The sequence below is a fragment of the Notothenia coriiceps genome, unplaced genomic scaffold, assembly GCF_000735185.1.
Source record: "Notothenia coriiceps isolate Sejong01 unplaced genomic scaffold, NC01 NC01_scaffold00020931, whole genome shotgun sequence".
Classification (NCBI taxonomy): Eukaryota; Metazoa; Chordata; class Actinopteri; order Perciformes; family Nototheniidae; genus Notothenia; species Notothenia coriiceps.
This window is the reverse complement of record NW_011353632.1, coordinates 65358-81179: the sequence shown is the minus strand read 5'-3', so window position 1 is coordinate 81179 and position 15822 is coordinate 65358. Positions and strand designations below refer to the sequence as shown.

The 15822-nt window shown below is 40.6% G+C and overlaps 2 protein-coding genes across 2 annotated transcripts in view; one reads left to right on the top strand and one right to left on the bottom strand.

Annotated features, from left to right (window-relative positions):
* The window catches only part of LOC104952994 (CAP-Gly domain-containing linker protein 2-like), a 50417-nt gene extending 42040 nt beyond the window's left edge, over positions 1-8377 (bottom strand). Inside the window, exons 1-3 of the mRNA XM_010779910.1 lie at positions 7395-8377; positions 5834-6391; positions 5081-5138 (exon numbers count right to left, since the gene is read on the bottom strand). Of these exons, the coding sequence (XP_010778212.1) occupies positions 5081-5138; positions 5834-6391; positions 7395-7865 (1087 nt within the window). The 5' untranslated portion in view covers positions 7866-8377. The remainder of the gene's footprint in view (positions 1-5080; positions 5139-5833; positions 6392-7394) is intronic.
* Positions 8378-11438: 3061 nt separating this feature from the next.
* Positions 11439-14488, top strand: LOC104952973 (CAP-Gly domain-containing linker protein 2-like). Its single transcript, XM_010779889.1, has 4 exons — positions 11439-11594; positions 12915-13103; positions 14185-14244; positions 14341-14488. The coding sequence occupies exons 1-4, from the start codon at positions 11490-11492 to the stop codon at positions 14350-14352; spliced, it is 366 nt and encodes a 121-aa protein (XP_010778191.1). The 5' UTR covers positions 11439-11489; the 3' UTR covers positions 14353-14488.
* Positions 14489-15822: the final 1334 nt, after the last annotated feature.

Below are 15822 nucleotides of genomic sequence, written 5' to 3'. Positions count from 1 at the left end.
ACATGGAGAAGAGAAGAGACATGAAGAAGAGGGGACACATGTTGATGTAGAAGAGACATGGAGAAGAGGGGACACATGTTGATGTAGAAGAGACATGAAGAAGAGGGGACACATGTTGATGTAGAAGAGACATGAAGAAGAGGGGACACATGTTGATGTAGAAGAGACATGAAGAAGAGGGGACACATGTTGATGTAGAAGAGACATGAAGAAGAGGGGACACATGTTGATGTAGAAAAGACATGGAGAAGAGGGGACACATGTTGATGTAGAAGAGACATGAAGAAGAGGGGACACATGTTGATGTAGAAGAGACATGAAGAAGAGGGGACACATGTTGATGTAGAAGAGACATGGAGAAGAGGGGACACATGTTGATGTAGAAGAGACATGAAGAAGAGGGGACACATGTTGATGTAGAAGAGACATGAAGAAGAGGGGACACATGTTGATGTAGAAAAGACATGATAGGTGACCTTTAAATCTGGTCTAAAGGATTTCTCTACTGTGTTTATGATTTAACGAACAACGTAACATTGTTGAAAGTGACTTCCTTTGTTTCCCCAAAGTAATATATGAGTGTGTTAGCTCAGGGTGCAATGCAGCCTCTGGTGGCCAAAATGAGTATTACAACAACATTGACAGAAAATGCAATATTTGTTTATACGACAAAACATTTTTTGCCCAACTTTTCAGAATCAGAATCAGGTTTATTGTCCTGTAGCTTCACTTATAAAGACATTATTTGGTTTGAATGCATTTAAACAAACACGGTAAAAGGAATGAAGTTGTAAAAATGTAAGTGCAATACAATTATGATAAGTTACTCCAAAGAAGATGCTGGCACGTCAGCATTTAAATTGAAAGGGCTGTGAAGCTTTATAAGAGGTGGCATTGTGCAGAGAATGTGCAAAAATGTGAAATAACTCATAAACACAGGAAAGAAAACAATTGATATAAAAAATGCATCACCTGCTTTTTTCTCATTTCCCTCTCAGCACTTTCTTAACAATCTGCTGGAATAAGAAAAATACGACACGTCCCCCCCTCATCTTTTAAAATGAACGTCTAATTTAGACACTTGTCGATTTTTCTTATAGAAAGTTATGAAACATAGTGAGAACAAAGCCTTCATCTTCCTCCTCCTCCTCCTTCATCATCATCATCATCATCATGGCTCCAGTGATGCTCCACATGTCTGACGCAGAGCTTCAGCTTCATGTCATCTGTTGCAGGAGCTGCTTTGAATTATGATTTATCATCTTTTATTCAAAGCTTGTCCGTCAGATGAGTTGCTAGCTGGCTTTGTCGATGCCAGGATGTTACGTGTACAACTTCCTTCAGTGACACATGAGAGATTGCTCAATTGTTAATGTGCTCCGTTTGGGTCCAGTTAGCATCAGCAAAGCACCGCTTCGACACACAGCCTCTTCAATAATTAACAGCAGGAGCACAAATCAAACCGTACGAGCTTTCGATCGACATCAAAAGGTAACACAAAGGCTTTGACTCGCATGCAGTAAATCTGCTTCTGCCAACAGGGGAGAGGCTCTCATGACGCAGCACCCTTGAGGTTGGGTAAGAGAACCAAGGTGAAAAAAAAAAATGATTTTATTTTTGGCTTTTGATCTCAACTCTCCACTTCAGAGGCTGTCAGGGACGGGGACCCTGCACAGACTCTTCTGACTTCTCCTGTGTGCTGTGCCTCACTCTGAATGCTGTGCAGGACACTTCTGCTCATAGGGGTTAACTAGTAACTCTGGGGTTTGGTAGTTGGGTTGCCAGGTTGAAGCTAACACGTGTAGGTTATCTTTCTTAATCTGCTTTTTTATGTTATTTGGGTATAAGTGTGTGCGGGATGTTTGCTGTTGGCTTCATTGTGTTTCTTTGTGTCTGCTTGGCTGCTTGCGTCTGATCAGAGAATGGCTCTCCTCTCATCTGCTGTGCGTTCACAGTGAGCTGCTCACATCTTTGGACAGTGACACGGTGACCCTTATGCTCCTTAGTTTACGTTTTAGGATGAAACAGATACGACGAATGACGAGCTGCAGCAGCGTGATACACAGATGTTTGTTTTCATCTGTTGGTAAATTGTAATGATTATTATTGCCAGAGCTTTGATGGTACTCCTCTCAACAAGCTGGTTCCTCTGGCCAGACTACTCACAGAAATGTAAAATATTTATCAGATAAAATGAAAATGTGTTAAAATGTCCATAACTCAACGTTCTTCAAAATTATTTATTTTCAAATTAACTGAATTATTAACTTACTTTATTTACTAAACGAACAATGATATACAGTAGGTCTGTATCATACGACAGGTAAACCAGATTGCATTTAATAACTGTAACTGCATTTAAGTTGTTAATGCTTTGAGTTCAATGTTAAACACAAGACAAACACACACTCCTAAGCTCCTTCGAGGTACCGAATAAAAAAAGCAAATGTAAGCACTTTTAATCTGATTTGAACATTTAGGGGATCAGAATCATAATCTCTGGGTGAGTCTATGCTCCTCTTCAGCTGGTGAATTGTTTGTCTCATCTGCAAAAAACACATTTCCATTCTGAATCAATTCATTTACAATTTAAATAGTTTAAAATGTACGTTTGAATTCCAACTTTTCACCGAGTATCAAGAAATCAGTCCAATGTATTTTTGGTAATCCTACTTACAAACTGACAAACCTAACCTCCTCAAGGTGCTGAATATTAAATGAACGTTCATCAGGAGTTCAATTACTCCAAATGACTACTAGTGGCTGAACAATGTCCCCCAAAGATCTAATAATGAGGCTTTACCACATAAGGACCCACTGTGACACGGGTGTCACGTGAACTTTAAATGTTCTGGAAGGTTCCTTATTCAGCTTTAGCCTTGTTTTTATCTCATGAAGTCCCTGAGTGACACACACTGAACAGTCTGGTGGGTCATGGGCCAGGTCATGTGATTTAGTGTTCCCATAACAACATGTCCAAGAACACATGTGACATAATGAGCTACATTTCAAAAGCTTTTTGTTGTTGTTGCTAAAACGTAAAATTCAAGCCATTTAAGAATTACCGTAATTTTCGGAATATAAGCCGCGCCTTTTTCCCTATTTTTCGACGCTGCGGTTTATATAACGGTGCGGCTAATATATGGATTTTTACAGCTAACGGCCAACACCTTTAACTCTATGGGCTCTATGGCCGGTCCGCGGACCCCCACCTTTAAGCGGAGGGTTCCAGCAGGAAAAGCTGGAGGCCAGAAAAGAGTGAGACGGGTAGCGCGCAAAAGTAAAAGTGGAACCGAGAGTGGTATGCCGCTGCTGCGGCTTATATTCAGGTGCGCCTTATAGTCCGAAAATTACGGTAGAATGCTTACACAACATGTCCTTTATTACATTGAACCTGTTGTGGAAACATTTCTTGATCAAATTGATATGAAACAAATGAGACAAACATCGCTGTGACACTGATCGGGACTTTAACCCTAAACTTTCACAGTAAACCCAAAGTGACATATGCACAATTAGAAATATGATTATGACCCGCTNACTACAGATTGCATCGTCTGACACAACATATGAGCTGCCATGCAGAAAGACAGTGACAAAAAGAATCCAGCAGCTTTATGACAATGAAAAGGAAGATAAAGAGAATTTATTGGAGAAAGCCGAATGTGTTCCCCTGACTGGGAATCATTGGACCTCGGTAAGCAATTCAAATTACCTCTGTGTGACGGCACACTTTATTGACATCTTCTCACTGTTCTCAGGTCAAATATTTATATGTGATTAAAAATGCGATTAATTTCGATTAATTAATTACAAAACCTCTAATTAATTAGATTAATTTTTTTAATCGAGTCCCGGCCCTAATCTGAATCAAACATTTCTTTAGGGGGAATTGTTTGATTTTTAGTTGGGGGGGTGTTACAACCCTGGGTCGTAAGGTCATTTGTGTGTGCATTTTTCCCTCCTCCTGTGTCTGTGAGTGTGTCTGTGTGTGTGTGAGTAAGCAGGTGGTGCCCGTTAGCTGATTAGCTACCTTCAACCTGCTGATTGGTCCACCTGAAGAAGAGGGGAGCATTTAAGCTGCAGCCATGCAGTTCCTCGGTCGCTCTCTTCGACTAGACTTCTCCTACTCCCAACACAATTTTGCGATGTCTGTCCTTTTATGCTGAGTGCTTAGTTATACTGTATGCCGGTCATTCTCTTGTGTTGTGAGACTGTGTTAGAAAAGCGACTAAACCTGTCTGTGTAGACACACTTTATGTTTTTCTTAGGAGTGCAAAACCCTTTTCTTTTGGAATATTCGTTTTCTCCTGTTTTTGCATTAGAGTAGGTAAGATTTTTGTAAATTCAATTTTCTCATTTGTTAGGTAAGATTTTTGTGGTAAAAGGTTTTCTTTGTTTTGTGGTTTTGCTACTCCTGTGTGTAATTTAATTTTCGGTAATTCAATTTGCCAAACGCTTTCTCTGTTTTGGCGTCCATGTTCTTGGGAGTGGGAAAAGTGGGGAGAGTGCATTTTATACTGCGCCTAGGTTCCCCTAGGTCTGGGCGTAACACTAGCAGGGACTAAAAAAGGGGGTGGAAAGGTTCTGATGAACTAAGTTCTAGTTCCGGATTTTTTTGGTGTGAACGCAACATTTCAAGAACTATTAGAACTATACTGGGAAAAGTACTCCGGTGTGAAAGCGCTTATTGTCCCCAAAGTTACATTAGGATTTCTGAAAATCTTATAATACTGAATACTTGGTGGACAGATCTCCTTTATGCCAAGGGAGCCAGATTTTGTTATGGCGATTTCAGCCAGTATGAACTCTTATTATATTTATTTTAAATGCTCGAATTGATGGTGAGAAAATAAAGTAAGTGGCAGAAATAAGAATTGCTCAGTATTTGTATAAACTAATAGAACATGTATTCGGAACAGTAAAGGGGTTTCATTATGACTTCAATAACTGTTTTAAATATTTGTTTCTATAACTCGAGAAATTATTGGCATGGAGCAGAAGATAAATTCATATTTGTAAAATAAAAACTAAATTCTATGCATTGTTTGTTTTGATGAAAATAAATGGACGTTGATACCTTCGACATTCTGTTTGAGCTTCATCTTCTCTTCTGTAATGTCGTTATCCTCTATCACCTGAAAAAGGATAAAGAATTAAAGCTTAAACCAAAGCAGTGACAGCGTATCGACACTTAGTTATCTCATCAATCAATTAATCAAAGTGTATTGATACAGCTTCATATCACAAGTTTTACATTAGTCTCAGTGGGCTTTACAGTTTATACAGAATATGAATATGATTATAACGACGTCTGTCTTTACGTCTTCACAACGGACAAACTGCCAAAGAAACCCCAAAGTTCATGCGGGAAAAACTGAAGAAACCTCTGGGAGAGCAAGAGAGGAGGATCTCTCTTCCAGTACGGACAGATGTAGAAAAAATAAGACATTCACAACACAGATAGTAGAGCTGCTCGATTATGGCAAAAATCATAATCTCGATTATTTGGGTCAATAATTGTAATTGCGATTATTAAATGCGATTATTCATTGACTTTGAAAACATCCATTTATTGGAGAAAATAAAAGTGAACAGTATGTTTTTAACGGTTGATTACCCTGAACTGTAAGTATAATTCAACTGAAAAATAATAAAAATAAAATGTATTTAAAAAAAAAAAAATAAAATAAAATAAGAATCGTTTTATTTCGATTACGTTGTTTTCGTAATCGTTGCAAGCCATAATCGTAATCGCGATTAAAATACGATTAATTGATCAGCCCTAACAGATAGTCCAAAGAAATCTCCTCTTATCTCCTGTGCTACTCACGTTAGCATCGTTGGAGGTGTAGCGGTCGGCCTGCGTTGCCTGCAGCTGATTGGCCGTCACCCTCAGCTGCTCCTCCAGCTTCTGGATGTCCTGCTGGCTCTCGGCCTGGGCCTTCTGCAGCGCCTGGTAGTCGCTCATCTTCTTCTCCGACAGCTCCAGCCTCTCTCTCAGCTCCTCTGAGTTCCTGTCCTTCTCCATGTGGATCTTCTCCACCTCGGCCAGCCGTCGCTCCGCCCTCTGCAGCTTCTCTCCGGCCTCCTCCAGGGCCTTCCTGCTGCTCTTGGCCTCCACCTCGCTCCTCCAGCTCTGGCTCCCCTTGTCCAGCTGCTCTTTGGCCTCCGTCAGGCGGGTGCAGAAGTCTTCGCGCTCCTTGGTGAGGATGGCTGCTTCGATCTTGTGTTTGGCCTTCAGGTTCTCCACCTCCAGCTGGTGCTCCGTCTTCAGGCTCTCCAGAGAGGCCTGCTCGGGGCCTCCTGCCGCGGGGTGATCCCCGGACAGAGAGGCCTTCAGGTCCTCCAGGGAGCGCTGGTGCTGGACCACCAAGGAGTCAAATTTATCCTTCAGAGGGAAGGAAGGGGAATCATTAGATACGGTGCTCCTCAAGATCTCACAGAGCTGAATCCAGATCAGATGCGCGCTGAAGGCTCTTTGAGCAGGTTTCTCTCAGTGATCGTGCCGTTATGTTAAAAGTTTGTTGTTTGTTCGTCATGTATTGTGTCTTGATATCTGTCCATGTTGATGTTACACAGGGAGCTTCTGTTATGCAAGTCACATTTCAGACTTGACCATTAAAGTATTATCGTATCGTATCTTGGTGTCTTAAAATGATATTTTGGAGGCTTTTTTTTGTTGTTAAAAATGTTTATATTTGTTTTTGATTTCATATCAATTTAACAAATGGTGTTATTTCTCCCTCTCCCTTGCTGCAACAACGTATGAGACTTACTTTAATAGAGCATGGAAAGATCTTCAGCTTCCTAGCTTTCCATTCGTCTAATGTGTTTTATTATTTATTTAACCCTGAAAACCCCATCTTTCTATATGTGTTTATTTGTTTGTAGTTATTGTGCTTTTTATCTTGTTTTTAATTATCGTTTAATTTAATTTAATTAATTAATTAAATTGTTTGATTGTTTAATTTAATTGTTTAATTATTGTTTTATTATTTTACTCCTATTGTGTTATTCTATATTGTATTAGTTCCCTGTACAGCACGTTGATCAACTGAGGTTGTTTAAAATGTGCACTATAAATAAATGAAGATTGAGATTGTCTTCAGGATGAAATCCATTCCCACAGCTCTCTGATAACTCTGTGCGATGAACAGAATACCTTCCAGGTGTCCAACGTATGAGACTTACTGTAATAGAGCACGGTAATGAAAGTCCTAAGCCCTGATGCATTTTTGCTGATCTTCAGTTTTCCCAGCTCTCTATGCGTCTCATATTTTTGCCTTTAACTTTCTTCCTGAATATCCCTTGTCTTCTCCAGAATAAAGTCCTAATCCTGACTGACTGATTGATTCCCACAGCTCTCTGATCAGTGTGCGTTGGACAGATACCTTCCAGGTGTCCATCATCTCCACGTTCTCCCTGTTTGCGTCCTGGACCTTCAGCTTCACCTCGCTCAGCTCCCGGCTCTTGTTCTCCAGCTCGGCCCTCAGCTCAGCGACCTCCTGCCGCCTCTCCTCTAGCTCCGCCTCGTGCTTCTCCCTCAGCTCGCTGCTCTCCTTGCTGTGCTCGCGGCCCGCAGAGGCCAGCTGTACTCGCAGGACGAGGGTCTCGGGCTCGGACCCCGGGGCCTCGTCGCCGTCCTCCTGCTGGGAGTCGGACCCTCGGAGCTTCACCTGCAGGTTCTCCATCTCCGCCCTCCGGAGGCTCAGCTCCTCCTCCAGCTGCACGATGCGACTCTGCTCCTCAACCGTGGTTTGCTGACGAGATAAAAAAACAACGTGGTCACTGTCGCTGAAATTAAATCTGATGGTTGCTTCGAAAGAACGACTAAGAAACACCCTGAAGCTGAACGACGTCATTCCAAAGAACAGAGGTGGGAAGTAACTGAGTACATTTGCTCAAGTACTGGACTTAAATACAATTTTGAGGTACTTTAGGTGAATAACGTCTATTTTCGTTATCAGCTATAATTGTATGCCCTCCAGCTTCTACTAATTGAGTTTGAATGTTTTTTCATTAATTGTTTGTTTTAATATCGTATTAGTAGAATAATGAAAATCAATTTATGCTATTTATACTTCTACTCCACTACATCTAAAAAGGGAGATAATTTATTTGTACTCCACTCTACATTTATTAAGAGCTTTAGCTACTGTTAACAAAATGCATCTCTACAAATTCAACTAGTGGACTAACCTTTTAAGTAAAAAAAAATAGTCAAATTACTTCAATATTTGACAGAAAGTCCGTCAGAGGTAAAATGCTACTTGATGCAACAACATTATCTAGAAATATCACATTACGTATAAAAATGAATATACTGTATAGGGCGGTTGTGGCTCAGTGGATAATGTGCTGGACTACGAATCAGGGGATAGCAAGTTCGAGTCCCACTGCAGTCAGCATGTCGTTGTGTCCCTGAGACAACTTGCTCCTGTGGGGGTTGTCCACAGTGTTGAGTTTGTAAGTTGCTTTGGATAGAAGCGTCTAACAAGTGACATGTACTATACACACACACACAAATTCATTGTTCCTGTATTTTTGCTTAGATAATATTTTTGTATTTTTACTTGAGTAAGGTTAAAAATGCAGGACTTGTAATGAAGTATTTTGACAATAATGTATTAGTACTTTTACTCAAGTATAGCATCTGAATACTTCTTCCACCTCTGCCAAAGAATAAGTGACTCAGCAGAAATCAGGAATAAGGAAATGAAAGGGAAACCCCGAAGATCTTTGTAAAGAGTGGAAACAGTTAAAAGCTTTGGAGACATTCAGCGTGTGGACAGTGACAAAGTGAAACTCCCTGCTGGACGACTTCTTAGACAAAAGATGATACAAAGAATGAATCAGTTTTTATTAATGTCCTACTTAGAGCATGAGATTTTAATATTAATGGGACATCCTTTCTGTTTCGGTATGGATTAAAGAAGTAAGATTTAACGATGACCTTCGGAGGAGCTTTTAGGCGGCCGAGATAGAGATTGTTTCGGACAGGCAGGCAGAAACAAGAATGTAACGGAGGCTACACCCTGACACTTCACATTATCTATCGGTTACTATGAATATACGGCAAGAATCTAAAACTGCGTTAGAGATCAAAGCAAGAACTGCAAAGTCAAATACTGACAAAACACATTTAGGCACTTCGAGTACCATAAGAACCCGGACCCTACTTTTGGGAAAATTAAGGGGAACGTAATTTAGACTAAATAGACCACCTAGAACACATTTCTGACAAGAAACCCCCCCAAGTGTCAAATATCTGAAATGTGACATACAGTTGCAAGAAAAAGTATGTGAACCCTTTGGAACTACCTGTATTTCTGCATAAATTGGTCATAAAATGTGTTCTGATCTTCATCTAAGTCACAACAATAGACAAACACAGTCTGCTTAAGCTAAAACCACACAAACAATTATATGTTTTTATGTCTTTATTGAACACACCATGTAAACATTCACAGTGCAGGGTGGAAAAAGTATGTGATTTAATAACTGGTTGACCCTCCTTTGGCAGCAATAACNTCAGCAGGAGAGGACTCTTTAAAGTAGAGACACTACATACTGATATACACTCAGTATGTAGTGTCTCTACTTTAAAGAGTCCTCTCCTGCTGATGTTCAGGTGTATATCAGTATGTAGTGTCTCTACTTTAAAGAGTCCTCTCCTGCTGATGTTCAGGTGTATATCAGTATGTAGTGTCTCTACTTTAAAGAGTCCTCTCCTGCTGATGTTCAGGTGTATATCAGTATGTAGTGTCTCTACTTTAAAGAGTCCTCTCCTGCTGATGTTCAGGTGTATATCAGTATGTAGTGTCTCTACTTTAAAGAGTCCTCTCCTGCTGATGTTCAGGTGTATATCAGTATGTAGTGTCTCTACTTTAAAGAGTCCTCTCCTGCTGATGTTCAGGTATATATCAGTATGTATTGTCTCTACTTTAAAGAGTCCTCTCCTGCTGATGTTCAGGTGTATATCAGTATGTAGTGTCTCTACTTTAAAGAGTCCTCTCCTGCTGATGTTCAGGTGTATATCAGTATGTAGTGTCTCTACTTTAAAGAGTCCTCTCCTGCTGATGTTCAGGTGTATATCAGTATGTAGTGTCTCTACAATCAGAGCCCAGCCTGCTCTGATTGGTTAGCTGGGTGGCTCTGTTGTGATTGGTCAAACACTAAGAGATGTCCTGCCCCTTAACCTATCACGTATAAGTTGGTTCGCTAACCAATAGTAGCGCGAGTGTTACATCGTGATGTCGCGGAAGTGGAAAAATGTTAAAATGTTAGCTAGGGCTGTGCAAAATAATATTTGTTGCGGGCTTTGAAGCTCAGTGAACTGTCACATTTTCCCGAAACGTATGGTCATTAAGTAATTATTTTGAACTGTACTTTGCTAATATTGTGTAAAAAGTTACAAGGACAAAACATTTCAAAGATTTTTAGCATTTTATTGATACGTCAAGGCAACCAAATATGCTAATAGCATATTTTAAAGACACATTGAAAGCCCCAACAAATTATTGAGTAAACAAAACAATATTAATAGACTATAGCCTATGCTAACAGCGCCACACACAAACACACGCTATTCATCGGAGAAAGTATGATGAATAATGTGGAATAACTAGTGCCTAATTCATGGGCTATTTGGACATTGTTTGGTTAATGCGTAAGTAATCATTTCTGAAAAGTCAAAACAATTATGGATTTGAATAGTGATCTGCCTTACAACAACAATTTCAGCAACATAGGAATGTTTTCGCAGAGTATTTCTTTTTAGAAAGCGGAAATTATGCTCTCGGTGGGTGATTTGCATAAACATATAAATCATCTGAATAAGGGCATTAAAGCAGCTAACCCCTCTGGGTAACATGTGGTGCCCTGGTCACAGAGAAGAATAACCAGTGTATGTTTTCCACTGATATTAGTATGCGAGTAAACAGCCAAATATGTTTGAATATGGAAATGTACAGAGGTGAGGCCGCCTCCACAATCCCCACTGACCGAACCGGCTGATATATAATTCACATCCTGGGTCTGGAGCTTTAAAATGATAATGACCTCTGAGCAGATGTACCACTCATATGATCTTTGACAGCAGACATTCTCTTTATTTGTTCTTTAGAGAGTTCGTAGCAATAACTGGCACAACCAGAATTCCTTTATTTCTCCCACAACGGGGAAATGTACATTATTACCACAGCAGAAGTATTGTGCAGATAAAGTGAAGAAAATAGACTTGCATATTGTGGGTGGTAAATAAATTGAGAGAAACAAGAAAGCAAAAGGGTATTGTGTGTGTGTGTGTGTGTGTGTGTGTGTGTGTGTGTGTGTGTGTGTGACCTGCCGTATCTCTGTTATAGAACGAACACACACTCAAGCTTGCCCTTTTGTTTTGTTTCTCATATGTTTTGTTTCTCTGTGTTTCCAGGAGTCTGAATGAACTGCGGGTGTTACTCCTGGAGTCTCATCGCCACTCGCGGGACATGGAGAAAGATATGACCCGGGAAGTGCACAAGGCCGAGTGGAAGGTGAAGGAGCAGAAACTTCAGGAGGACATCAAGACCCTGCGTGAGAAACTGCTTCTGCTGGTGAGGAAGTGTGATGAACGCTGGGATTACTTTTGATTTCTCCTATTCTAGTAATGTTGCTAAATCCCCAGCTAGGATCATGATACAGTACACACACAAAATAGTTGCGCGTTCTACTCTAGAAATCTATTATAACTTACCAAGGTGAGTCAGCAGATCATAGATGAATTGGGTGAGGAATAGGGGAGTCTTACTGGACACAATCCACATTCTGCTGCTAAGCTAAGCTAAGCTATCCTCCTGGTTCCAGCTTCATATTGAACGGATAAAGAGATATATATCAAACTTTTCAAGTGAATTTTGCAAAATGTCAAAATGTTTCTTTACATTTTTTTAACCATCATGAAGTTAGAGTTGCATAAAAAAGAGGAGCCTCACCCTGGCCTCAATGCCTGTCATGATATACAAAATACTCTAGCAACTTAATTAAAGATGGGAAAATCATTACTTTTTAAATGCATAGTGAAAGTCAACGCAACAGATGCTAAGATTGTATGGGTAAAAATCCCCAAAATGCTTGGTCCTGCATTTCCCAAAAAGCAACTTGATGGCATCGTTATGTCATACCGTGCCAAATAAACTCTCAACTCTTTAATTTTCCTCTTATAAGGGAACACAGACCATTGCTACATATATGCTAAAATATATTGCCAAAAACATTTGTATAATGTTAAATATTTACCACCAATACACATACAGTACATTCTATCACTGTTTTCTTGACAATGACTTAGCCTCCCAATACATCATTTGTGATTTTTAAACCTTATTCATGTTTCATTTTTGTACCTGGAATGGGGTTTCTCCAGATTACAGAGTAGAGCAGAATGCGGTTTCCACAGACGGCTGAAAGCAAGGCAGCTGTTGGTTAATGTAATCACTGCCTAATCAGTGGCAGCTGAGTTGATCCCTGAGAGGAAGTTAATATGTTGAAATATGAAAATCTGGGTAGCTTGTGGTAGGTGATTGAGGTGAGATTATTGTCACCCATGTATGTTATATGCGCAGTAACTAGTCCGCACACATTTGAGTACGCATGCGGGCGTATGTTGCATGTATGTTATTTCAAGCTTTCAAGGCTTTTATTGTCATGTGTGCATACTGTAGCTACAGTGTAGTTATGACAATGAACATATTAGGTCACAGGCTCCTCCAACAGTGCAACAGTAAATCAAATCAAACAGAATATAATAGAAACTGTTTAAAAAAATGAAAACAATAAGAGTATTTAAAAAATAAAATTAAAAAATAAATATGAAAATCTACTCTTTACCATTTTTTTACCAACATACTGACTCACTCCCGCTCTCTGTGTTTCAGGGTCGGGAGCGGTCCTCCCCGGACCACCGGCGGCACTCCATGCTGGACCCCTCGATGCTGGACTCGGAGATGAGCCGGCTCCGGCAGCGGCTGCTCGGCACAGAGGACGCCCTGCGGGGAGCCATGGAGCACAACCAGCAGGTGGACCAGCTGGTGCTGGCCATGCGCAGACACCCCGAGAAAAGCCCGGTAACACCTCAACTTCACTTAACAATAATAATAATAATAATACATGTTATTGGTAAAGCACCTTTCATTCCTAAAAGTAATCCCAAAGTGCTACAAGGGGCGTAATAGAAAAAAGAAACACAAGTTTAATCAAAGGCTTTTTTAAAACATGTTCAAAGTTTGGAGGTGAGGCAGCTTGGGAAGAAGTCTTTAAAGATTCAAAGGCAATGTTGGCAATGAAAATCTTAAGTCCCTGGCTCTCAAACTGTGTAGATATAGACATACATGATACTTGAAAGTCACGTCCTTAAAAGAAAAGCGATATACTTAATCTACGTACATGTAAAATAGAATATGGAATCATTTGACTCTGCTATCATTTTCAACGTATGGAATAAATGAACGTTAGCTTAGTTTATCACAAAGACTGAAAACGGGAAAACAGCTAGCCTCGCTCTGACTAAACTAAAAATATCAAATTACTCATGCTCCTCTCAAAAGCTTATCCTGCCTCACCCATACAATCTCCACATCTGAGCTCAGCGAGAGCCAAACATGGGTTGAAATAGTCCTTTGTGTTAATGTAACTCACAACACAAAGACAATCAGGTTCAGAATTGGCTTTAACTTTTTAACTATTTTCTTCGTTACCCCCCCCTTACTTTGGTGTTCGCTGTCAAATTTGACCGGTCCTGTTTTAACTGCTATTACATGAAAACCATCAATCATCACCACATTTCATTTAACACCCTTTCAAACTGTACATATTGTATCAGACTACTGGGATACATGAAACACTGCATAAATATACAAAGAACAGACACTGTGTGTGTGTGTGTGTGTGTGTGTGTGTGTGTGTGTGTGTGTGTGTGTGTGTGTGTGTGTGTGTGTGTGTGTGTGTGTGTGTGTGTGTGTGTGTGTGTGTGTGTGTGTGTGTGTGTGTGTGTGTGTGTGTGTGTGTGTGTGTGTGTGTGTGTGTGTGTGTGTGTGTGTGTGTGTGTGTGTGTGTGTGTGTGTGTGTGTGTGTGTGTGTGTGTGTGTGTGTGTGTGTGTGTGTCAGACAACAGGAGGGTTAATCATCAATTGTTTCTGTGTTTTTCAGGTGCATGGTGTAAACTCAGCCAATGGGATTCATCATCAGGAGTCCGGCAGTACTCGAGATGTTAGTACTATTTCATTACACTTAAAACCATGATATGATTGTGGCAATATTACAACATCTGTCAGTGCTAAGACATGTTGTTTCCTTTCTTTTCAGGAGCAACACTGATATGAGCAGAAGAGATCAGATTGAACTGGGACATCTTAAAGAAAAAGCTGGTCCGACGTTTCCTCCTGACATTACATTACATTACATATTACTTGTTAGACTCTTTTATCCAAAGCGACTCACATACTCAATACTGTGGGCAATCCCCACAGGAGCAATTTGGGGTGAAGTGTCTCAGGGACACAACGACATGCTGACTGCAGTGGGGTTTGAACCTGTGACCATCTGATCCCCACCCCATGCTCTATCCACTGCGCCACACGCCTCCCCGACCCTTCGATGGACGCCTGAAGAAAATTTCAGTTTACACTCCAAACCAAAACAGCGAATCTCCATCTCCAGTGATTTTATGTGTTGTTGCAGAAAGCACCTATTAGCCAATCATGAAGACCGCTTAAAGTACTATAAAATATAAACAGGTAATGGGACATGAAGAGATATTATCGGTACGAACTCTGTGACAATTCCTAATTTTGAACCGGAAGGCAAAACGGCTGATGGACAATGACGTGAAGATCTGTTTGTTTTATTTATTGCTTTCACTTTGATTTCATCCTGTATGAGTAAGCTGTTTTGTCCAGTGGTACTCAGAGCAATGGCTGACTTTTATTTTAGGGAGTTTGGCTCATTTGTCACTTTACTTCATATCTAATGAGAAGTGTTAGAAACCTCATTACGGTCAGCTCTGTCCGGTGTTCACGCTGCCGCTTTAGTGTACAATATGATCAATAACTGTGGAATTAAAAAGGATTGTTCAAGTAATACTCCACCCCCAAATCTGTCTTTTATTGATAAAACACAAACACTGTTTAACCCTTCTTCGATAGTAATCAGGGCTCATTTATTTATAATGGATATCAATGTCGGACGGTTTTTTGTTTGGATTTTTACAGTACACAAAACCTTATAACCCACTTCCTGAAACATAATCCACTTCTCCTTCACTCACCAGGGTACAGCAAATACTCTGCTTCTGTTTCAGTCATCACAAACCATTTGATACTGAAAATTCAACTCACGTGTTTCTTAATATGTTTGTTATAAGCAGGATATAGTTTGAGTTTGGCGTCTAGGCTCGGGCCTCATCACTCCACAGATTTACAAAGAACATTGAGTGATGATTCGATAACTATCCCCCGAGCCTACAGGTGGAAACTGGGGTGGAAGCTGGGGTGGTGGGGGGTCAGGCGAGCAGCAGCAACATGAAACACAGCAGCAGGAACATGAACGTAGCAGTAGCAAGTGAACACAGCAGTGGCAGCATAGCGAGGCGGAGGCAGGAAGACCTGGCAGCTTCAATAGAGCGGCATGTTTAGGAGAATGTGTTTGGTTGGTTGTAAGAGGGACGAGGCGCGTCACGTGTTAATGTATCATTGGTGCTCGAGTTGACTGCCTGAACTAGCTCGCAGGCTTCACCCCATTACTGCTGCAGGGTGGTTGCTGTTGTTCATTCATAAAGTCTGGAGGGCT

Excerpts from the sequence above, each read along its gene's own strand:
- LOC104952973 (XM_010779889.1), top strand. The coding sequence starts at position 11,490 with ATGGAGAAAGATATGACCCGGGAAGTGCACAAGGCCGAGTGGAAGGTG. Across the intron at positions 11,595-12,914 it reads GTGAGAAACTGCTTCTGCTG|GGTCGGGAGCGGTCCTCCCC; the intron begins GTGAGGAAGTGT and ends TCTGTGTTTCAG. Across the intron at positions 13,104-14,184 it reads GACACCCCGAGAAAAGCCCG|GTGCATGGTGTAAACTCAGC; the intron begins GTAACACCTCAA and ends TGTGTTTTTCAG.